The following is a 25,476-nucleotide window of genomic DNA, read 5'->3' as shown; positions in this document are numbered from 1 at the left end:
AATTTTATATGCAAATTAAAATCTGAGAAGCATGCACTTTATGGTACACACTTGACAAATTCATTTTCTCACTTAATGAGGTAGTATTATCTATCATAATGATCCCCATTTTACATGAAATGCTCTCTTCTTTCCTTCTTTTTTTCCTGTCACATATCCATCCCATAAAAACAGCCCTACAGATAGTGAAGATAAATCCTCACATTCCAGACGGTGGTAGTTTTGTCCTATAATTCCTCCACAAAGGACCCAGGGACCGTCCTACTCATGCAAATACAGAGCATCACTTGTGGTCCTAGCACACTGGTTTCTGTTTTCTTTAAAGCAGTCCTTTCCCTTTGAGCAGCCAACACTCCTGCATTGACCAACATTTATTGACTTTTACCAGCTACTTTAAGATATCCACCTGGTCTACACTGCACAGCACGATATGGTCTATCCCATTCCTCTCCAAGGAAAGAGGTCAGTGAGCCTGCCTGAAGCACCTGTCAGTCCCAATGAACATTGCCCATTTCTTTGGTTAAATGCAGTGGGGTTTAGTTACCTGCGGCCAATAACACTGCAATGCACTGAAGTAGAAAACCAGACTTTCTATCCTGCTATATTTATTCATTGCAGAAAAGGTTCAGTACAACGAATCTGGAAAGTCATTTTGGTGTGCTGGATGTCATTGTTGTTTAACCCTTATAAATACTTACACTGGTCAACCAGCATCATTTCAAAAGTGAGGCAATATTAATCTTTATTAGGCTTCCTAAAATAAGTGATGTCAGAATCTTGAGGAAGGACAACATGAACTAACCTGAATGATCACATGTCTGTTGGGCAGAGGGCTGTGACCAGCACCATCTCTCTGAGATCCCAGCAAGCAGAACCTTATCTCCAAGCCCCAGGAGGGGCCATGCTCTGGAGCATCTTCCTCAAAATTTTCTAAGTTTCCTTCTGGTGCCTGAGGCCAGCCTATGTCAACAATAATATTCAGGAGAGACACTCACGTATGAGACTGGGAGTTTGGACCTACCCCAGACCCCATTCCTGCCTCTACCCTCAGCCACTCCTCACATGTGTTCAACCCCATTCCCTAGGGTTACAAAACTCACACCTGTGGGTTGGTCCTTGGGTCCTGTCAAAAGACCCAAGTTCCAAGAAGGTGGACTGGTAAAAGGATGGCTTCTGCTGGCCAATGCAAGATTTCTTTAATGGGATTGCATGTGATTGGGCTACCAGAATTGTCCTAATTTCAGGTGAGCCAAATGTTTATATTGAGAAGGACTCCACACCATCTACAAATTGCCTTGGTAAGCAGCACCCAGACACTGATGGGCACCCAGAGCCTGGGTGGGCATGACCTGGGGTGGGGGTGGAGGCAAGGAAGCCAGAAAGAGCTGACAAACAAGCCTAGGGAAATGGGCAGAGAGGGTGGAAACTCCCCAAGGCTTAGACTTGGAACAAAGTCAGGATGCCAAAGCACTTGCTTCCCTCCCTCCACCCACCAGCCCACTTTCTGAGAACACCATCCTCTCCTGTTTCCACCCACGGTGGACCCAGAATTAGTTGACTGAGCACCCATTGGATAAGAATACGTTTCTACAGAGGTGTGAGGGAGGTTATGATGAGTTTGTGTAGTCCCAACAACTAATTTTGTTCCAACTCCTGGAGTACGGAGAGGAATCAGACAGCAAGCCTCTAAGAAATGAAAATAACTGAACTTCCTCCTTGGCCTTTGTGTTAGCTGGGTTTTCACTGGAGCCTTGTCCTTTGACAGAACTTAGAACATGTGTATTTCAAGACAGAGGCCTGGGACAAGGAATAAGGCAGAGGGGCCAGGTTGTAAAAAGAGCATGTAATAGGGACTGCAATGTAAATTCTGCAGCCCCATAATATTTTGAATCATGAATTGCAAACTTCATAAATGTCTAAGAACAGAGCCTCCAGAATGCCCCCCAAAGTCAGGTATTAAATCCTGAGTTTGTTCTAGTAACCATGGAGCCATCCTTTGGGGTTATCATGTTTATTTTATGTTGGCAAAAGTTTATTGAGCACCTACTATATAGCAGTCACAAGGTCCATTCTTATTCATTCATTCTTCACTTTATTTTCTGCAGTTTAAACCAAGTCAACTGTTTGGCATTTGTTTGTATTAAAATATTAAGTGGTCACTTATTTGTTTTACATGTAGTTGTAGTTTGTATTCTGCATTCAAAAGCATTTCTACATAGTGAAAATTAAGATGGCCATACTAACATACCCTAAAGTTATTCCTTTAGTTTGTAGTATATTACTGATCATGATAATTCTCTTTAAAATATCAAAGGTTAGTAATGTGCTATGGTATTTCATATGCATTCTTTTAGTATATCTTGATAATAATTATGTAAGAAAAATGATGATATCTTCTTACCAAATGGTCTAAAAAGTTAAAGTGAGTTGCACAAAAACACATTGATTCAAGACTCAAGCAAAAAATTTCTTTTTTCAAATGTCATCTTTGTGGGCCAACATGGTTTTATAATTTGATATCCAAATTCCATTTCTACAGCTTTTTATATCCTTTCTCCTACAAGTTCTGGATGTGAACATAGCTCTGTCCCTGGTTTTCCAGGTTCATGACTGTTTTCTGTCTGTTTCTTTTCTCTCAGAAGGCCAGGGCTTTGTGAGTGAGGATGAATACCTGGAAATCTCCAACATCAAACGTGACCAGTCTGGGGAGTATGAATGCAGCGCCTTGAATGACGTTGCTGCACCCGATGTGCGGAAAGTCAAAATCACCGTAAACTGTGAGTTGACCCACTGTCAGGGAGTTTCAGGGGGAAAGATGGAATAGGAATTAAGGGAACAAGCTGGTAATGGCAATGCTGTTGTCTGATGAACCCAAGTTGCTTCCAAGAGGAAGACACTTGATCAGATTGTTGTGCCCCATCTCTGTCTCTACTGCCATTTGCCCTGGGGTCTTCCTGTGGTGGTCAGAGCTTTTAGCTAATGGGGAGAATCGTTAGCTCTGAATCGGTTTGAAGTCCTGAAGAAGACGCTGTGGTAAATGCAATATCTTCAAGCAAGATTTTTTTTTTTTCTAAAATAGATGGTTATGTTACTGGGGAGGTAGGGTGTCATAAGAAATCCATTTGCACAGCAGGTAACTGAATGTGCCTTTCATCCTTTTCATGGAATCACTTTGTCTTTCCCTCCACAGACCCTCCCTACATCTCAAAAGCCAAGAACACTGGCGTCTCAGTTGGTCAGAAGGGCATCTTGAGCTGTGAAGCCTCTGCCGTGCCTACAGCTGAATTCCAGTGGTTCAAGGAAGATACCAGGTACCTTGATAATGGAAATGGGGCACCTCTGAAGCAGAACTGATGGATCATTTCCCACATGGAGGGAGAATGATAAAGTAAAGGAGGGAAATATGGCAAAACCAAAATGCCTTATAGCCTTCTTTATAACAGAAGTCTTTTAGAACCAGAAACAAGAAAAATAAATAAATGGAGGAAGCTGGGAAATGGGCAAAATCAATTGCCTTTTTTTCAGAATCAAGATTAGTTGTACACATGGCAGAAGCCAGTGAATATGGCCTTTGGAACATGAGCATCCTTCCCCTTTTCCTCTTCATGGAAGCTGTAGCGCTTATGGTTTGAGTTACAGGAACTAGGCTATTTAGAGGAAAGGGTTTCTGTGAGGATTAAGCTATGGTATCTTGGAGTTCTCCCAGTGCCTCCTGCCTGCTGTTTTACTCTGTTTGGAGAACCAGACCAGCACTGCCTTCTCTGTTGCAGGCTAGCAACCGGCCTGGACGGCGTGAGGATTGAGAATAAAGGGCGCATATCCACTCTGACTTTCTTCAATGTTTCAGAAAAGGATTATGGGAACTATACTTGTGTGGCTACAAACAAGCTTGGGAACACCAATGCCAGCATCACACTGTATGGTGAGTGCAGGAAGCCTGGATGCAGTGGGCTTAGCCACATGAGGGGCTCGAGGGACTCAAGAGGGAGGAAGGCATGATCTGCTTGGCCTGTGTCCATTCATGCCGCTCAGCCTACCACCCTTAGACACAAAATGCTTCTCCCTGTCATTCTCCTAGCATGTGACACCATGGCATTTAAAAGGTGATTTATATTGCCTGGCCTCCTGAAAGGCAAGGTTTGCACCTTGAAAAAGGGGTAAAACCATAATCTGAATCAAGTTGAAGGCTATTTGCCATAAAGAAAATAGAACCATGGAACAGTTCAGTTGTAGTACTATGCAAAGATCTGGTAGGTAAAATAGATGTGCTTGTCAGATAATTTCCACAATAAGAATCTATGATTCTGGAGGGTTATATTTATAGTTTTAAACCAAGTCAACTGCTGCCATCATGATTCTCATGTTGATGCCATGTCATGTTCTCATTCGTTGGAATGACTGGAGCTATCCTCTGAGTCCCCATCAAGAGGACTGTTCTGTCCACAGCTGGAGCATCAGCCTTCTCTGGAGGTCTTTCTCTCCCATGTGGGTGGAGAGGTCTCTAGAGCCATGGCAGCCTCCCTTGAAAGGGAAGCTCCTTCTCTCTCAAAAACTTCCCACACTGCTGTGTCCATCCCCTTGTATGATGTTTACACCATGGACCGGGGCCAGCTTGTTGTGAGATTTCTTGTGTGTATGTATTTGTTTATTTGCTGAGATTTGGTTAGAAGGAAGCATATGGTGAGTAGAATGAAAAGGTATTCATTTTCCCATGTGCACATCAGGCCCTGAACAAGCTTTCGGCATTGACATAAACTAAACTATGTCCACCAACCATCTGAAATGTGTGATCTATGTCTTTTGTTTTCTCTCTGCATTGTGTGTGCATTGTGCTGTGTGTGTCTTAGAAATAAGCCCCTCATCAGCAGTGGCAGGTGGGTACAGCATGTTCCTTCCTTCCTCTGCCTGCTTGAATGCCTATGCTTTTGAATTTAAGCCTACTTCAAAGATAGGCTTGCCTGCGCCACCTCCCTGATTGATTTCTCCTTAGTAGATAGACCTTAGGGATTTAGTTTGTACAGTTTAAGTAGTGAGCATGTAGAATATTATAGCTTTTACATGCACACATATGAAATACTATTATATGCCTTAGAGGAAGGATTTTTTTTTCACCAAAAAACAATACACTTCTTCTTGGTGGCTTTTAAAAGGGATGAACATTTTGCTATTTTTGTACACAGCAACACCCAGAGGAATCCAGCCCAGAGTCCACTATTGTCTCCATGGGGAAGTCACCTTGGTGTGAATATTTTATATTTTCAGCCCAAGGAAAAGAGGGCTAAAAAGTTCATTCTAAAATCTTCATTTTAATGTAAAAGCACTTGGGGTCATTAATAGTAATAATAATATGTACTGATATGTAGACATCATGTTAGTGCTGGGCAAGACATGTTATTCACTTCATTTTATAGATAAGCCAAAAGGGGGGCCAAAGAGGTTATATAACATTGAAGCACCCATAGCTGATGAGTAGATACTAGATGACCCTCAGGACTGGGCCCTTCATCACATACCACAGTGTTTATCTGCAGGATAACTAGACTGAGACATATGCACACATTCAGACATTGAGATGGAGCAGCAGGCAGTGCTCAGCTCTACTTCCAGAGGTAGAAGCCTTGCAGCCCCACTTTTCTGTGATCACTCTCAGTCACATAAAAAGTGGTAACTTTTGAATCTCCCAGACCTGGAAGCAGTTCTGCAAGTGTATTTTTTGCAGCTCTGGATCTAAGACCATCACAAGCCACTGGTTCTGCCCACACCTTGGGGTCTGTGACTGTCCCTCCCTTGGTCTTGATAAAACCAAGAGGAAAGCATTTCTTTTTGGGGTGCTGCTCAGCCACTGACCCTGCTATCACCCCACCAGTTAGTGGGGTTGTCAGTGATATGAAACATGGCAACTGAAGAAACGTAGGACTGACAACTAGATAATCCAGGCTCTTGTCCCTCTTTCTCATTAACTAAGGAAAGAAATGTGTCATAGAGGATAACAACAGTAGATATTAAGACTACATTAGTTTACTAAGGCTGCCATAACAAAGTACCATAGGCCAGTGCCTGAAACAAGAGAAATTTATTTTCTCAGAGTTCTGGAGGCCAGAAGTTCAAGGTCAAGTCAGGAAGATGCATTCCCTATTTTTGATGAGGTTTCTGTTCCTGGCTTATAAATGGCTAATTTATTCTCACATGAGTTTCCTCTGAGTATCTGTGTGGAGAGAGAGATAGAAAGTTAGAGATGGAGATGGAGATGGATAAAGAAGAAGAGAGGGAGAGGAAGAGAGGGAAAGAAAAGCAGAGAGAGGAAGGAAGGGGGAGAGAGGAGGGTAGAAAGGGAGAGAAAAGTAGAGAGAGAGAGATTACTCTCTGGTGTGTCTTATTAGAACACTGATCCTGTTGAATCAGAGCCTTACCTTTATTCACCTCACTAAACATTAATAATTTTATTTTATTCTTCATCTCCAAATACACATGGGGGAGTTAGGGCTTGAATATATAAATTGGGGGGGGGCACAATTTAATCCATAGGAAAGACATAGCTTTATTTCCCAGTTTGGCTGACAACATGCCAGCTAATTATCTTTGCTGAGCCTTCCCTTCCCCATGTATGATTTTGGGATATTAATACCTGCTTTAAAAGGCTAGTGAGAGTACTAAATAAGGTGATATATATATATATATATATATATATATTTCCATAAATGCTCTGTTTAGATGTATGACTTTGACAACCTGCAAAAACTACAGACCTCAGTTTACTCAGTTAAAGTTGGGATACTATTTCCTGGCCTGCTGACTGTCATTGTGAATTATCAATAATATAATGTTCATCACAGAGGTATGACAAACTGAGAACATAAATATAAGGTACTAGAGTTAACGCTGGTATGTGCCAATGCTTTTTGTGAGACAGCCCATCTTATCACTGCTTGTCTCTGCCAGAGTTATTGCTCAACTGGACTTGTGCTCGCCTTTCCTCCAGAGTCTCCTGTCCACTTTCAGTGTGGCACCATCAATCCCCACAACTCACCTACCTTGCTTCATCCAGTTAGTGCCCACCTGCCATTCAGCATCCCTTCCTGAAGGAAGCCTTCCCTGACCTCTAAGAGTAGGTCAGGTCCCCCACTGTACACCCTCTCATATAACACTTCTAAATGCTTCCCTCAACACAGTGTTCCCTCAACACATTTGTCTAGCATTCACTCAACAAATACGCATCAGGATCAGGGATGAGCCGGGCTGTTCTAAGGGATGAGGATACAACAGTGACAACAAATAGATGCCTTGTCTCTATAGGCTTCACTTTCTAATTGCACTGATATTTTTGTTCTGTTTATTTAGTTTATCAAAGACCTTCTTCTTCTTCAGTTTGTGTACTCCACAAACATAGGGACCATGTCTGGTTTGATTCTTAAAACCTAACATAGCAGCTAGTCAGGAAATTTTTGCAGAATGAGTGAATATATACAGAGATTGAGGGTTGTGTTGGTGATACCAGGGACAGGAGTTCAGCTGTCAGGAATAAAATATGGCAGAATGGAGTAGGGCCCATGAGTCTCAGAGTCTCTTTGAGGCCAGGTTCTGCTGCTCACTCTGAGTGGCTTTGGGAAAGTCAATCTCAGCAAGCACTGGGTTTTTCATCAGTGAAAGAGTTTGAATAAGTTGTTCTTCATGGTCCACAAAGACTAATTCCCTGATACTATGCTTGAGTGGTAATAGCTTCAACACCATATTAAAGTGATATTATCCACTTGACAAACCCTTTCCGATGTCGATGAATGTTCTCTCTAGTTGCAATGCCCCCATAATTGTGGCTAAGTAGTACTAACCCTTACTACCTACAGGGCCAGTAGACTAAGTGTTCTACATGTTTTATCTCATGTGATGACTCTAGGAAGTAAATACTATATTTATCCCAATTTTACAGAGGAAGAATTTGAGAGGTTAGGCAGATTATTCAATTCATACTGGCTTATAAGTGTTTGAGATGGAATGAAGCCTATACATCCTGGTTCCAGTGTCTCAGCGTTGTTTCTACTACTTCATTACAACTCACAATACTTGGCAATCCATCACAGAGCTTGGTGGATGACCTTCTAGATGGAACCGGATATCAACAATGAGCTTTCTTGGACCCTTTTCCCACACCAATATCTCCCCTCCTCATTTAAACCTACACCTATTATTTTAGAGGACAATTTGTGCATTTACAACCCATAAACACTTACCTCCCAAACACACAGTACACACACACACCACATTCCCAGGCAGGCATTGATGTTTTCCCTCAAAGACTGTAAAATTGTTTTTAGGAGACCCTTTTGATTCTGCACTGTGAATCCATAATAACACACACTCATAACAAACATTTTACACCAACACATATTTCTTGTATTTCCTACCTACATGCAAAAAACAAAGAAAAATGGAATAAAAAGACAATGGAAACAATGGGCTTGTGAGTGGGCCGAAACCAGAAGTGATCAGATAAACCGTGAGAGGCAACATAGGTAGGTGGGAGACACTCCAAGATGAATCAGTGTTTGGCATCGATATGAAAGGTTTGTTTCTTGAACACCACTTACCATCCCTTCAAAAGCCACACAGACCAGATAGTTCACACAGGCGATGTGCCAACTCGAAGTATCATTTTAGCCTGTGTACTTTATTTAGCCCCAGGCAGCTGGAAGAACTGGAAAGGCAGCAGAATATAAAGAATAGACCAGTCCTGGGAGCAAGGAAAACTGGTTTCTAGTCCTGACTCTTATAGCCAAACTATGACTTCCTCTGTCCTATGGTTTTCTATGAATGACAATGAAAGGAGACTTGACTTGGGGTGATAAACACACAATGCAATATACAGATGATACAGAATATACAGATGATGTATAATTGAAACCTATATAATTTTATTGGCCAATACCACACCAATAAATTCAATTAAAAAATTAAGAACAAAAAAATATGGAACAGAACTGGAGGGACTCACAGCTTACTTTCCACTTTCTAAGGCCCTATTCTGAATTGAAAAAAACAGTGGGAATATGGGGTAAGCAACAGATTTCCAAACCTATCATCCCTACCCTTAGAAATGGTGGTAAGCTCCCTTTGTTATCAAAGAAGCTTGCCCTAAATATATAGAAGCTGTACTGTGTGAATGCAGCCATCTGAAGGCCCACTGGGAGCCACGGCACCTTGAGGTGTACCAGCCTGCAGGCAGCAGGTGAGTGGCCGGGCTCAGGTTGCTGGCCACTGCTCTGCCCCACTCGCAAGCCGTTCACTTTCCCCAGCTGGACAACTCACGTTGCCTCCTGTGGGTCTTGAGCAAGAGGCCCCACCCCCCTGGCCTTAGAGGGCAAAGAGGGAAGATTCTGCGCCTGATTCTACCCGGCACTGTGGAGTGTGTGATGAGCTTAATAAGCCATATAAATGCTTGAATTACTGGCACTGGCAGGGAGAGGGGCAGGGGATGCAAACGCCCCCAGAAAGAGGGGTGGGGTGCCGTAGAGACAAAGACAGATTCCTCATATTTTATCTGTGAAATCACAGTGATATAAATTGGTGACATTAAGAGTTAAGTGTCAGGAACAGGGACAACTCAGAGCAATGTTGTGACTGCAAATGAAAATGGCAAAATGCTCCAGTGAAGGCACCCTCTGGGCTTTGAGTCCTTTCCTCAGGCAAAGGCTCAGCCCCTCAGAGCAAAAAACTACAGCCTACCTCAGCAGCCCCTGGCAACCGTGAGGACAGAATCTGTATTTTTTTTTATTTTTTTTGCTAATGGCCATTCCTCCAGAATAAATGTACATGTCAGGCTGGCTCTTCTAACTGGATTTTCTTCAACTAGAAGCAGCACTGGCCAGTTTCTCTCATCTTCCACCCTTGGCTGAACCCCCCACCACCAGTGTGCCCACTGGTACTTGTGGCGAAGTGCTCAAAGCCCCTGCCTTTATGCCTCTCTCCTCCCCCGCAACACACTCCTGCCTGCATCCTTTATGAAGGTCTCCAAACAAGCACACCTTTCCCTGAATGGATTCAAGGGATCCCCGAGGAGTGGGCCCATGGAGTCTGAGGGTCCTCTCGAGTATGCTTTCCATGAACCATCCTCTATTGCCTTTTCCCTTTACCCCCAAACCTCCAACAGGGAGGCTCCATGTTGGCAGCCTCCACTTCCTCTCGGCGCCTTTCACACTTCAGCCTACCATGCTCTGCTCCCTCCTAACCCCCAGCCCCATCTCAGCTTCGGACCTCCCGCTGGCCCCCAACATCCCACTTCTGGCTTCTGGGATATGACCAGATGTTGACTTGCTTCTTACCATTATCTTAGTCTGATTCTATCTCCTTCACTTCCTGCCCCGTAAGTCTGCCCCAGAACAGCATTACAACGAGGGGGAGAAGAGGGCTCCCGTGTCCTCAAGCACCTTAAAGAGCAACATATTAGCCTCGTTGCACTCCCCTCAGGTGCTTTAAAATGCAGATTCATGGGCCTTGGCTAGACCTAGTTAATCAAAATCTCCAGGGAAGGCTGTGAGAATGTGTTTCTTAAGAAAGCTCTCGGAGGGGCTTTTTTGCACTCAGAAAATTGGTAGCCGCTGTGCAATAGTCAGATAACTCCCAACTCTGTATCTCTAACCCTCTCTCTAAGTTTGGGCTAGACACCACCCTTCTTACCTGAACAAACATCCCGCAGGAGTCTCAACCTCAAGCTTTGTCTCCTAGGTCCCACTCACCCTTGAATGTACACTTTTTCTTTTCACTTATACACTCTTGCTAGAATCTCAACAGACATTGTGACTTCCTCTTCGTCAACCCATACACCAGTTAGCCAGCGAGTCCTGGCAAGCAAGCCACAGCCCTTCCCCCGGATTGCCCATTCTCCATTCTGTCCTCACTTACACAGTGGCCTGTTCCAGCCCTGAACAAATATAATTTTTCTTAGTGGTTCCTTCGCCTTTGGTAACTCTTCTCCAATCTGCCACTGCAGGGGCCAGTAAACTTTTCAAAACTCAGAATGAAGCCATTCACACCATGCTGAAAACTGCCTACCGGGAAGCATGGCCCCGAGGGCCGCTGAGGTCCCGTTCCCTTGCAGCTTCCAGGTCCCCGGCCGCCTCTGCACTCCCATAGGGCTAGGCCACCCTGCGCCTCAAAACACCAGACCCCATGACACATTTAAGCCTTTGCCCATGCGGCTGGGCCTCTTCTCATTCATCTTCCCATTCAGACTGAGGTACAAAGAGAAACAAACAAGTAAATAGACAATTACAATAGAATAATAAAATATAACAAGTATTGTGCCGGAGGCATGAAAAAGCTACAAGCTATTAAGCATCAGCCAGGCATAGCTTTAGACAGCTGAGAACGAACCCTTTGAGGTAGGTACTCTTAGCATTGGCACTTCACAGAAGAGTCTGGAGCTCAGAGAATTTAAGTGAAGCAACTGCATCCCCCCAGGCAGGGATTCTACTACAAGAGGAAGTGGCCGCACCAGGTCCGTCTGGTCTCAAGCCTATGTCTCTTTCTAACCCACCTATGTACAATTTTTCCAGTGTGTTGTGGAGTCACAGATAGGAGGCTTTGTCCTCTGCTGTCTAATAAACTCATACTTAGCTTTTAAGGTTCTACTTAGTGTTACCCTATTTAGAATGTATTTACAGATTCCATTGAAGAATCATTCACCCACCACTTGGTCTCTCCTGTTCACTTACCCTTAGGCTGATATTTTGTTTGTATTTTTGTTTCTGCCCTTAAAGGATGTAGCACTGTATCTTGCAATGGTTATTACCCAGTAAACGTTTGCTGAATTAATAAATACATCTTCCAGTCAATGGGGCATCAGTTACAGCCTCTATATAGTATGAAACTCTTCACTAACCAGAGCAAAGCCAAATACTCAAAGGATTTGTAGTCTTCTCTCCCTAGGGAAGCCAAATCATTGTTTCCCTGACACTTTCTCTTGCATTCCAGCCTCCCAGTTCTAATTTAGAACTTAGGGTTTTCTTCCCCCCTGTGGGTCTTTCTTGTGAGCAAGACTATATCAGACAATCCAATTCACTGTTTAAAAAGATGTTCATCAAATGATTTCTTCATGCAGAGACATCAAAAGCTGCACATATTTGTCCATTTCCTGCTGATAACATATGTGATTTTTATTTTCCAAATCCACAATTTAAATCCAGGTGGGAGGGGATGAGTCAGAGAGAAACACCATTGCTTTTGGCTGATGACAGCAGCGTAATCATTTGTATTTTCCCAAACCTGCAAAATGTCAACATATTAGAAGAAATATGCAGACATTTCACATTTCATTTCTGATGAGGTTCCTTGCCGTTCCCTCACACCCCACCCCCTCCTCTGCCTGAATCATTGGCATCTGGCTATTAGCCTAAGCATTTAAAATGTAACACTGAGCATTCAGGGTACGCTGATGTCAGCACACGCACAAGAGCTCGTGGTTCAGCCTGGACTGAAGTCTTGTCTCATTCAGGTTTGTGATGAGCTGACAGATTTGAATTAACTTCTGATATTAACTTTAACTTGCATCTTTGTGGTTAACACAAAACAGGGAGGACTAAGGAGAACAAAACAAAGATGGCTGCCTTTGTGTGCTTCTTTGTCCCCTCGTCTTCTTCGCTCTGCAAAGCCCAGTTCACCTTCTTTGTGAAACAACGTGGTGCCGTGTTCTGCACTGTAATTACAGACAATGGAGGAAAAGTTCCCTTTGAAGGGGAATGAGGCGCCTTCATCAGCAGCACTGCTGAAAATAGGTTTATGTTTCATCAACAAGTGTAACACATACATCCTCTAATTAGATTTCCTTGCTCCTCTTTTAATCACCAAGAACATCATTATCCTTTTGGTTTCTCATTAAGGAGGTCACATAGTTCATATTCATACTTGTAAAACCTATCCAAATTTCAAAACCAAACTGTATCTTCTTAGACTTCAGATACTTCATTGATCTCACTGTGCTACCACTAAGTTCAACTTGCCTGTGGGATTTTTTTATTTTCTTTGTTAATGTGATCACCCTACCACCTGCTATTTTAGTAGAATGACAGCTATACCGTCTACCATTGCTACAGAGCCATGCCATATTTTCATTGCAATCACGGGAAGGAAAAATGGTGACACATTTCAATACCTGCATCGCTTGAAACGTACACTTAAATTTGAAGCTTCGAAATCTCTTGCAAGGCAGGATCTCATCAGGAAGCTGATGTAATTTTCGGGGAGCTTTGTGCTGAGTAGGAGCACTTTGATTTTCAACACCTGCTCCTCCAGAGGGTGATCAGCTGCCCCTTGAATACAGCAGCAAACTCTTAGTTCCAAGAATGTCAGACCTGCAGGTTCATTCTATGTTAAGCAAACTTGCTTTTGAAAAATCTAATAGTCAGTGTACGTAACTTAACAAAGTGAGTAGCCTCTCCAAAGTGGACTTTATTTCACTTCTTATGTGTTTGACCATTTCTCAGTGAATTTGCCTGGCCCCTACCGAGTTTCCCCGTGGCCGCCACACCTGCCCCCTGGGCCAGGCTGACTGCCCTCGATGCCACTTACAACTTCTGAAATGGGTCTCATGCTCACCTCTAAGGTTCTCTGCCTCGCCTTCCTGTATGCTGAGGGATGACTATTTTTTGTCTGCATATCTGACCCCAAGGTGGCTTATTGTTGTCATTCACAGTTTTGTGGCTTTGCAACATCATTTAAGCTTTTATTTTTCAGAGATGATCAACTACAGGCATGAAGGAAACCTCATATTTAGCATTGAAATGGGTAAAGGGGGAGGGACTAGAGCAGTGGGGAAAGGGCACGATTACATGTTCTCACCTTCAATTTACCCCTGAAAAATATTTAATTAAACCTGATATCTGTCATAGCCATTCGGACTGAATTGAATCATTGTTAACCATAAAGAAAGATTCCTTACATGTGGCACTTGCCCAGAGTTGGGCTTCTAAAGGCACACCCTCCGGAGAAGCAGCCTTTTTTGGGAAGCTTTCGTCTCTGGTTGGCAGCCCCCGCGGGTCCTTCTGGGAGAGGCTGGGGTCACTTGTTGCTGGCCATACCCAAGTTTGCATTCAGCTGGGGTTTGATATTATCTTTGAGAACCTAGTATTCCACAGGGTCTCTTTTTTTAAATTGTTGACGCTATCACAGATGCCCCTATTCCCTCCCCCATTGTGCCCACCTCCTCCCAGTCCCAGCCCTCCTCCCCTGGCCTTCGCCACACTATTGTCTGCGTCCATGGGCTATGCGTGTATGTTCTGTGACTAATTTCTTCACCTGTTTTTACCCATCCCCCTCACACCCTTGTCCTCTGAGATCTGTCATCCTATCCAATGTATCTTTAGGTCCAGTCATGCTCTTGCAAAGGGTAGGAGTTTTTTTCTTTCTAATAGGTGCATAGTATTCCACAGTGTAAATGCATCACAGCTCGTATATCCACTCATCTACTAATGGGCATTATGGCTGTTTCCAGATCTTGGCTATTGTAAATAATGGTGCTACAAACATAGGGGTGCATATATTCATACAAGGTCTCTTTATTTAAGGCATGATCTCCACAAAAGAGGTTATTTTAAGAATCAAAATTATTCTTCTTCTGATTCTAATTCACTTAATGTTTATTCATCCTTTATTTATACTCAGTGACCTTATATATAATCTGAACTAATTCTCAGAGTAACCCTGCAAAGGTAGAAAAAAACTATCCCCTCTCCATTTTATACATTAAAAAAAATGTTTCAGGGAAGTCTACTACCTTGTCCAAAGTCATCTGGTCAGTGACTAGTAGAGTCAGAATTCAAATTCAGTTCTCTCTAATTCTTGATTCAATCTTTTAAAGATTATCCATTAGGAAGGATATTGCTGAGATGAAAGGGATGTTAGGTTATTTGTTCCAAATATTTTCTTCTCTGAATCTGTGAGGGTTTAATATTATTTGTTTATTTAGTTTGTTTATTGACTTAGACTAGAACAGAGGATGTTCAAGGTCCTACTGGAATACAAGCTTTGTGAAGGCAGAGATTATGTTTACCTTTCTCTCTGAACACAGAGCCTGGCGCATAGCAGTCTCCCAACAAAACACCTGTTGAGGGAATAGCTGTGACTTCCCATTGCCTTTGCAGACTACCCCATGCCACAGAGTTGGCTTTGAGCATCTCCCATTGGCCCTGCTCAGTGCCCTGCACCCTCCCAAGGCTCTCCAGGCCAATGACCTCTCTCAGCACCGGCCCCACCTTATCAAAACCTACTTCAGGTGTAATGTATTTGGAAAATATCAAAAGAAGCCAATATTAGCCTCAAAAAAGAAGTGGAAGGTAGGAGGTGAGGATCCACCAGAGCAGCAGGTGCCAGGATCACATGATTACTTTGTACCAGGCACTGTACAAATCACTTGAATCCTTTATCTGTACTGTAAACTCTGTATTTTATCCACACTCTCAATGTTAAAACTGAAAGTACTTTAAGATCATGTAGCTGGCAAGCCACAGCATCAGGATTTAAGCCCAAATTGGTTTGACTCCAAAGTCACCAGGATTAGTTGCCCTTTTGCAGTGGTTAGTGACTTTACCCCAAAGGATGTTCTCCCTACTTCCATTTTAAAAAAATAAATAAAGTAACAAGAATAAAAACAACATTTGCATTACTTACCTACTTTATTGAAATTAAAACGAGCATTATCTTGGTACCAGCCACCTGGAGTAGTTCGCGCAGCTGGTATCTGAATGAATTATATTATAGGAAAACAACATTCAACATGGCATCTGAGGAGGTGTGTTCAGTTCGAGAGGAGCTGCTTCATTATCATGTCCTCCCCTAAAACAGGTCCTGTGAGCTAATGTTTGCAAAAGCCTCCTACCAGCCTAAGGAACCAAAAGTGAGCCTGTGTGGTCATGGGGCTGTTACAGAAGTGACCCCCCTGCCCCAGGATTTTTTTTTTTTTAATTTTTGCTATGGTTCTTTGCCTGCCACCATGTTAGGAACAGGGGCTCTCAGTGACAGAGTTTGGTAAAAAGGAAAGGAACTTACTTATTCAAAAGTTATGCAGGTAGAGAGTAACAGCAGAATGTCACCATTAAATCCTGAAGTCCCTTTAAAACACCCCCCCCCCACACACAATCCTGCCTCCCCTTGCCAAGCCAGGCCAGTCAGGGTACCGTCTCCCAGGAAAAGAAACAGAAGTCCATAGCTTGGCTAGGCTCCCGTTGTTAATCCAAAACCACATCCTCATGGTGGGCCGGGGGGTTCTTCTGCGTCCTTCCAAACCACTAAGAGAGAGGTCCACATTGCTGCTATATCCTGCTTTCCTTTTTCCTAAGCCGTGTGGGCGAGAGAGCCCTCTCTCTGCTCCTGAAACTGCCTGGTTAAGCTCCTGCATGGCTGCTGCGCCCGGGTTTAAATCCTGGTACAGATCTTCCTCCATAACCCCATTTCCGACTCCTCCCACAGTCAGCTATACCTGCTAGCACTCCGTTATTTTCTGGGCCTTTCTTGGCTGCCAAAGTTAGTCTGGGCAGGCGTGGGCCCATGGTGTGGATCTAACTATCTCCAAGCTTTCAAGAAGGGACTGTAACAGGGTGGGGGTCTGAGGTGGGGGGTAGAGGGGGTGGGGAGAGTTGCCTTCCAGCTACATCACAGGTCAAAGTCTTGCATATCTCCTTGACTCCATGCAGGCTATAAAGCTAGCCTGCTGTTATTGATATGCAAAATCCCTGTGCTGCTGCTTTCCCCAGCCCCCAAGCTAGGGTTCTGAGGCCTCTTGGCCTATACCCTGTTTAGTCTACACCCCATTAAGTGGCCACACCAAACAGCTAGACAGCAGCAGCCCATCACTTCTCTATCAAAGCACAGGGACGCATTCGCCTGCTCAGGTGAGTGGCCTGAGCATCCAGAAGCCTATGGGAGAGCCACAAGCCAAGTGCTTTCTTCCATTTCCAGTAGAATGTGGTTTGTTTCAAAGACAAAACCAAAGAATAAGGTCATTGCTGATGGCTTCTGTCTCACACTCGTCCACCGTAAAGAGTGGAACACAGATGTGAACCACTCTCTTCTTGCTCTGAACAGAGCCCAAGAGCCCCCACCACACTGGTGTTTGGCTCAGCTGCCAAATCTCAAATGTGTGCAGGAACGAATGTGTATGAGGAAAGCAATGCTAGTTTTAATCTCCATCATGCTGGATTAGATTAAGTCCTTGGCCAGAATAGCTCAGCCATATCTCATTGACCAAAGGCACTTTGGCAGTAAATTACCGTATGATACCACACTATAAAGCAGGACTTATTATACCTTGAGGCTACCTAGAAAATGAGGCCACAGGAAAGGACACCTTGGGGTCTAGGAACGTTTGGTGCCCTGTTGCTATCTCAAGACAGTGCAATATGCAGACGTGCAAAAAGCCAGAATGGTGATGTTTTTGTATTAACCGGAAAAGGCCACCTGGCTGTTCACCAGCTGCCCCTTCTAGCACCAAATGTAGGTTTTCCATCTGTACAATAACTCAGAATGCAAACAGAAGCAGAGTCTAAGATATCATCAATCACAACCTCCTTTCATTTTGTAGATGGGAGAACCAAGATCTGAGAGAGGATGTTACTCAGCCAGGGACAGCAGAGTCGCACAGAGAAATTGGATCCCCGGAGTCCCACCACATGATGCTCTGGTCCCTGGAAAACATGCACAGGAGATTCTTTTTCCTAGAGGGGAATTAGAGTTGTAATAATCAAGGGCACAGACTCTGTAGAGAGTAACTCAATTCTAATGTAACTCTAAGTGTATAAGTTGTATAACCATAGTCAAAGTACTTAAGTGCTCTGTTTTTCAGTTTTTCCATTAGCATAATGAGAATGTCAACGGTACATAGCTCAGTCTGTTTTGTAAAGGTTAAATGAGCTAATATATGTTTAGCCTTTAGAATCATGCTTGTCACATAAAGTGCACAATATGAATATGTGTTATGATGATCATCCTAAGCAAACTGAAGAGCCTGTATATCCACTAAGTCAACATCATGGTTTCCACTCTTTTTGGAATGTTCAACTGAAGCTGAACTGTGGTTGTAAATACCCTGCCTGATCAGCACTGACCATCTATGACAGCTGCCACATCTTTGTGACTGCTTATTTTACTTAGCATAATGTCCTCAAGGTTCATCCATGTTGTAGTATGTGACAGGATTTCCTTCTTTTTGAATATTTCATGGTATATATTTACCGCATTTTTTAAATACATTCATCTGTCAATGGACATCCTGTTTGCTCTCCCCTATCTCTTGACTATTATGAATAATGCCAATGTAAATACGAGTGTGCAAATGTCTCTTTGATATCCTGCTCTAAATTCTTTTGGATACAAACCCAAGAGTGGGATTACTGAGTTATCTGGTAATTTTATTTTTAATTTTTTGAAAACTCATCATAGTGTTTTCTATTGTGGCCGCACCATTTTACATTCTTGTCAACAGTGTAAAAGGGTTCAAATTTCTTCATATCTTTATCAACACTTATGATTTTTTTTTTAATAATAGCCATCCTAATGGCTATGAGGCTGTTACTCATTGTGGTTTTGTGTGGTTGTTTTCTTTTTAATTACAGTTGACATTCAATATTATTTTATATTAGTTTCAGCTCTGCAGCATAGTGGTAGACATTTAAAGAAACATATGGGTTTTACAAATCTGTGGTGCTCATTTTCTTATAGAATTTATTTAAAAATCTAAATTATCATTTTCAGAAGACACTATAGAAAATTACCTTGAACTTTAACTTGGGCATTTTCCAACTCAGTGGATTCTGTAGGCCAGTGTGTTCCCTTTGGATATAGGTTTGAATTGATGGACGCCCCAGAGTCAGGCTACTTTCCATAAATATTTATGGAGCCTCCACGGAGATTGTAGCACTGAGCTAGGGCCTTTATCCTGCCCTTGTCTATAAATACTCTCTAAAAAAAATGCAGAGAAACATGAGCCAGACTCTCAAGCTATCAGGTAAAAATGAATTATTTGTCAATAAGAGAATTATGTACATTGTAAATCAGAGGAAGGAAAGTTATCCCTCTTGAAATCCCTGAAGTTGGAACAGTTGCACACTTACCACTGAAGTGAGAGACCTATGCTTTCCCAAGCAGTGGTTAGCATCAGTCCCTTCCAAGACAGGACACAGATCCACACCATCAGGTTGACAAGCCAGATGATTGGGTCCTGCCTGAGAAGACCATACACCATCTCTACTTTTTAAAAAGAGCCATACTCATTTCCAATAAGGCAATTTACTTCTAAAAAGGCAGTGTAGTCTTGGCTTGAAAAGGTAGAAGAGGCATGCTTGTCTTGCCACAGGCCCTGCAGGATTACCCATTGATGGCTGCTAATCACTTAGCTTGCACTTGCTTTTGCTTTCCCTGAAATACTCTGCCTGATAGTTAGTGGTCTTACTTAAGACCCTAAATTATTATCACTGGCAAGTAAAGGCAATGGAGGAGCACAGAGGCAGAGTTAGACAGAGGCATATCTGCCCTGGGCCCTTCGAACAGACTAGGACAATTCCACTTCCCATGGTTTGTCTTCTCAAGGACAGAAGATGAAAGGAAAGGGCTAGCACTTGTGATTCTATTGCCTCATTCAATGGAGTGTGAAGGATTCACTAGGGCTGGGTGAAGGGCCAGAAGGAGGGGAGAAGAAAGAAAGAGGCACAGAGAGAACTCCTTCAGGCTGAAGCATTAAGTGGCAGTTTGGACTTGAAAGATTGTCTTTTTTGTTCCTTCTGAAGAGGCCCCACTGACTGATGGGATAAACCCAATTGTCACCTTTAAAATTCTTGCAGTTTCTTCCTCAACCACTTCTGAGGAACCTCCAGGATAACTAAGTTACACAGCACAAAAAGCCAGCCACATCCGCACATACACTCCTGTCGCTCACAAAATGGTCCTGGTCCTGCTGCTCACACAATGTTACTCCCCCAGCCCCGCCTGCTTCTCTCCATTCCAGATCCTCTCCTGCGCCCCATGGCTATCCTTTCTACTCTCATCTTCAGGACACTAGCTCCGAAGACAGAGTTAGAGGCGCTGCTTATGAAGTGGCCACCTGGTCCTGCCATACCATTTAGCCCTGTCTGCAGCCTATAGGCCTGACTGTCGTTACCTCCCTCCTCCCCCATGTTTTGAGTTCCATCATTCAGAGTAGGATATAGTGGTCAAGGCATCCCATGGATTTGCCCCTTTGAGTTTCTAAATGCTCCCCATGGCACTTCCCATTTGTCTAGACCTAGAAGGGTCAGTGGTGGGAGTGAAAGATGGGGGAACGTTCACAGAGAAGCATGTCTATATATTTGCTCATTGATACGTATGGTGCCTTTAGGTGCATGCTAATGGCTCTGTCTCTCTTTCCCCTACACAGGGCCTGGAGCAGTCATTGATGGTGTAAACTCGGCCTCTAGAGCGCTGGCTTGTCTCTGGCTATCAGGGACCCTCTTTGCCCACTTCTTCATCAAGTTTTGATAAGAAACCATAGGTTCTCTGAGCAACGCCTGCTTCTCCATATCACAGACTTTAATCTACACTGCGGAGGGCAAACCAGTTTGGGCTTCTTTTTGTTTCTTTGTTTCTGATATTCTTCTTGATTATTTTATTTTTGGGTTTTATTTGGTTATTCGATATTTTTTTCAAGTTTAAATGAGTGGGGTTGGGGGAGGGGTGGGCAGGGTTCTACCATGTGTAGAATAATCAATCATTCATTGGTGTGTCCAAAAATGGAATATGTTCCTGCTAGTTTGGCCCTTCCCTTTCCTCTGCTTCCTTCTTCATTGTCATCATCATTGACCTCTCCTCCCCCTCACACCAAAACATGAGCTCCATTGGGGCAAAAAACGTGCCTCATGATAAACACCCTGAAGACACAACTTGACTTATAATGTAGTGCACAGCAAGAGTTATATCCAAGTGTCCTATTATCTGTGTCTTTTAAGCTTTGAACCATTTTCCTGATTATAATGTACATATATCCCTCTATCCATGTTTATTATTATCTAATTATATTAGGGTTCACATCCTTTCTTTCTGGGAAGTTATCTCAATGTGTATGTGTATGTGTGTGTGTGTGTGTGTATGTGTGTATATATATATGTACATATATGTATGTGTATATATATATATATATATATATTCTTACCCTATTTGTATTTATCACCAGCTACAGTTTTGGGGCTATTCATTCAACCCAACACTAAAAATTTAAGTCAAATGACCAAAAAGCGGGGGAGGCATTTTGAGAATAGCACTTCTCTTTTTAAAAAATGCTGTCCAACTTATAAAAAAATGATTCATAGATGGCTGATTATTTAGGTTTTATCAAGCTATCTATCAAATAAATCATACAGTTATCCATCTACTCAACTGTCTGATTTATCTCTCCATTCAATTATCTACCCACCCATCTTCCTCTCTAGCAAACTATTTACTCTATTTATCAATCTATCAATGTAATCATCTAACACTTCTTTCTATTTCTTCCCCCACTACTCACTACCAATTCATCACCATATTAATGTCTAATCATATTATATCTATTCAACTGTATTCATTTCTCCCCTACCTTCAACAGACATTAGCATCTTCAAAATTACCTATCAACTTCCCATGTGAAAGCCAATGATCTCACAGGCTACCAACATAGAAAAGCAATATATCATGGACTCTGGAATATGGTGTCTCATCCACCCAAAGTAGATGTTGTTAACAGATGGACCAAAGTGGAATTCCAATGATCAGTCATTCACTATTCCCAGAAGAGACTCTGTTTCCAAAAACATTTTCTTGGGAAGTAGGTTGACCCTGTAGAAGCCTTGATACATACTGTATTTTTCTTTTTTCACACTTGAAGGACCAAGGCTTCTCTCAGCCTTTCAAGAAAGTGTATGTCAGGGACCTCTGAGATTTATGCCATATCTGGCTTTTCTTTATAGTATGAACATAAAGGAAAATACACACTTCTGTCTGTGGAATGTGATGAGGGCCGTCCACCTGTCTGAGTGCAATGACTTCAGCTATTATCTCCTCTCTGCTCCAGTCTTAGTTTAATCTGTTGGAAAACTACCAGTAAGAAAGCTGATGAAGCCAATTACATGGTGGGTGTGTTGACAACTCTGGTATTTGTTTCAGGAAGCTCCTCTGAGTTGAGGAGGGCACTTGAGCAACTGACTTAATTTCCAACACTTGATTAACACAACACTGCAAAGAGAAGGGGGAAAGAATAAGTGACACACAATTTCCTCTGATACAGCTTCTTCTCCACTGGCCTGGGTGAAGGATGTCTTCAGCTCTCCACCTTCCAAGCAGACCCAGCATATGACCTTTCTGCATTATCACTGGGGCAAAAAGGACTCAACCATCAGGAAGCCTGTGATCCAGTAGAATGTCATTGAAAGCCACATAAGGCTGTGCTCCTCCTTACCTGTGCTGCAGGGACCGACCTAATGAGAGGACAGGAAAGAAACATCGACAAGGACTATCTCACAGACCTGCCCCCTTCCTCAGTGGGAAAACTCTTCTGGGAAAATAATACATAATAAATGGTGTGTGGAGATTTTACACACACACACACACAATATACACATACACACACACATACTGTCTTGGCATACAAAAAGCTATACTTTCATAGGAGTTAGAGGTGGTACAAGTGAAATTAATATTATATTTGCCAGCTGTAAACAGACATCTGCATTTCCTAGTGAACCGCCAGGAGCCAGATTCTGGGAATGTAAGTGATGTGCCAAAAGCAGTATATTGGTTCCAAGTTCCAGGGACAATTATGAGCAGGCATCAAGTCATAATTAAAAGTTGGACATCAGTGCTTCATATCTGTCACCACATTCAGCACCTGGAGTTGTGTTGGTGTCAGACATTGTATGAGAATTAAATGTGTCATTGGAGTGTTCTACTGGTAGCAAATGTGTTACTTTGAGTCAAATGAATGTGGAGGCTGTGTGGTGTTGGTGGTTCTGGAGAATAGGGACCCTGAAATGGACAGGCTGTACATGCCCTTCACTTCGAGATGCATTCTAGAAGAAGGGTCCATCCTCCTTTGCAGGAAGGTCACCGGAACCGTTTGAACACAGCAAGGCTGGGCTGCCGAGTCACTGGGACACTCCCCATGCCCTCTTTTACTGGGTGTTGAAGCACCTGTGGGAGTTGCCTATTCCAGCCACATTTCAAAGGGGGAGAAACCTACAGCCAATCCTCATCAGCTGGTGATAAAAAAAACCAAGTAAATGAGACCCAAAGAAACTGGTCACTGGGAAAGAAAATCGCTCTTCTTCACAAGAGATGCACCCCAGCTCCTGTGTTGTTTGGGTTACTTTGATGGGGATGGCTCTCTATGACAGTAGTTCTTCCCCAACTTTCTGAGGCATATAGAACACTGGATGCTTACTGAAGACAATGTCCACACTTCCACATGCTCTTTCAACTTTACACATGGAGGGTAGATGGGTAAGGACTGCCAGATAGATTTTTTTCAAGGTGTCAATAGTGAGGGTGGGGGTATGGGTAAAGGAGGAAAAAAGAAACAAGTCCATGAGCAACCACTAGCTCTTTATGGGTTTTCCATGGAAGGAAAACCAAATAGTGCTTATCAGGAGAAAGGACTTCAGCAATGCAGTTACTCTGAAACCTTGCCCTTCCCAAAGCAAAGTTAATATGGACTTCCAGCAAAGTGATGCCAATGAAAGTGCTGGAGTTAAGATGGTGGCCAAGCTCGTTTTTCAGAAGTTTAATGTCAAGTGCCTGATATAGTCATCTGCAAGTCTAAGAAGTGCGTGTAGTTTTTCTCCTTCTTGCTTTAACTGGGGGAGAGTGGACATACCAGAGAGTGGAGTGAAAACATGCACGTATTTTATGCAGAGCGCATTGTGCAAGGTTGTTCTGCTGCAAGTGTGTTTAAGTGAATAGAAGGAAAGCGAAGGCTTTGTGTCAAAAAGAGGCCTGGGCCTCTTGCCTCTGAGACCAGTGCCTCATACTAGATGATGTCTGGGTGGAAAATGTGCTCTGGGGCTCTAGAAACTCCACATCCAAGGATGAGTTTAAGGATCTGTTTCTGCATCAATCCAGTTACCTTCTGTTCAACATGGAGGAATTAACACGTTCCACCTAGGTCAAAAGAACTCTCATGTGAAAAGTGTAGAGAACCTCACAGTGGACAGTGGATCCCAAAGAGAGCTTATCACTGCCACTGCACCAGGAGTGGCTGTACATTGAATAACCTAGTTTTGGTAGGTGCTTCCAGTGCCCCTGGGATCATCTTCTTCTCTGTCATTGTATATGAATGTCGTCCGCTCTATCAGTAGAAGGATGGAAAAAAATGGCTCAAGGTGAGGAGAGAGATGGGGCAGGGTTATCTCTCCCAATTTCTCTCTGTGTCTTCACCAGAGAAAAACTGGCTTTGCAATACCTGCACACAGCCCTCCATACCTCCCCTCCACCATCCCCCTTTAAGAAATCCACACATTTTTATTTTTTAAAAGGAAACTTTAATCTTTTTGGAATTAGGTGAAGCAGCGTAAACTTTTTCCTTTCAGAAAAATCCATTTCTTTCTTTCTTTGTCCAATAAGGAGAATCTTTTTTTTTTCCACTTTGCACAAGATCTACGTCTAGAAATGCTTATACTTAATTGCCTCCTCTCCTACTATCCAAAATTTCTCTCTCTTTTTCTTTTAAGACAAATAAGTTTGAGCAGTTGCAGTAACACTTCACAGGTGTGTAACTAGGAAGGCATCATTTTCAAAAAGATACCATATCATGAGAACTCCTAATGATCACTAAAAGTAAACAAATAAAAATGCCAGTCTCATTTCCCTCATTTCTTATTTAATAGAAGAGAAGTAAATGAAAGGAAGAAGAAATAGATTTGCAATTAAAAGATGTGGCGAAAAGAGCTGAACGAGTGCAATTTAGCCTTCAGGTGCAGGACTTTGAGAGTCCAAAGGAATGTGGAGTGGACTTAATTAGATGCAATTGTCTTCATCTTGAAAGTAGCCAGCTAAACCTAATTTCCAGTATTTTGAGAGATTCCTTTTTGTTTCTTTCAATGGTGCCCTTTTAAAGAGACACCGTTTATTCCAGCTGTTCCACACCACTGAGTGCAGAAAGAAAGATTGTGAACCTTTTACTATTCTTTCTTGACCACATTCTCTGCTATTGGCAGATTTATAAGGATATCAATAATAGCAATGATAAGTAATAATAGCTGCCTTGCATTAGTTAGAGGGAGCCTTTTTAATCATACAAAAATTTTTGTGACATGTAAAGTGCAGTTGTGAGGAATGTGTGCGTGTACGAAAATGTATCTGTCAAGTTCAGAGTCCTCTGGATTAAAAAATTATGATTTATCAATGGTGCCGTTATAGCTGTGTCAGACAATGGGTGTACCCATTCTCACGGTTATCCTTAAAACAAATCTATGTTCAAATGCTTTAAAAATTTATCAC

The 25,476-nt window shown here is 42.7% G+C and overlaps 1 protein-coding gene across 2 annotated transcripts in view; it reads left to right on the top strand.

Moving 5' to 3' along the window:
* OPCML (opioid binding protein/cell adhesion molecule like) overlaps positions 1-20,490 on the top strand; it is a 472,446-nt gene extending 451,956 nt beyond the window's left edge. The window contains exons 4-7 of one of the 2 annotated variants that reach the window (XM_054579472.1): positions 2,643-2,777; positions 3,191-3,311; positions 3,771-3,922; positions 20,390-20,490. In XM_054579472.1, the coding sequence (XP_054435447.1) occupies positions 2,643-2,777; positions 3,191-3,311; positions 3,771-3,922; positions 20,390-20,490 (509 nt within the window). Of the gene's footprint in view, positions 1-2,639; positions 2,778-3,190; positions 3,312-3,770; positions 3,923-20,389 lie in introns of both variants that reach the window. The other variant, XM_054579471.1, reaches the window with a different exon arrangement.
* Positions 20,491-25,476: the final 4,986 nt, after the last annotated feature.

Source organism: Pteronotus mesoamericanus, unplaced genomic scaffold, assembly GCF_021234165.1.
Source record: "Pteronotus mesoamericanus isolate MK-2021 breed Mesoamerican mustached bat unplaced genomic scaffold, CSHL_Meso_final contig_53, whole genome shotgun sequence".
NCBI lineage: Eukaryota > Metazoa > Chordata > Mammalia > Chiroptera > Mormoopidae > Pteronotus > Pteronotus mesoamericanus.
The sequence above is the reverse complement of the archived record's forward strand: the minus strand, read 5'-3'. Positions and strand labels throughout refer to the sequence as shown.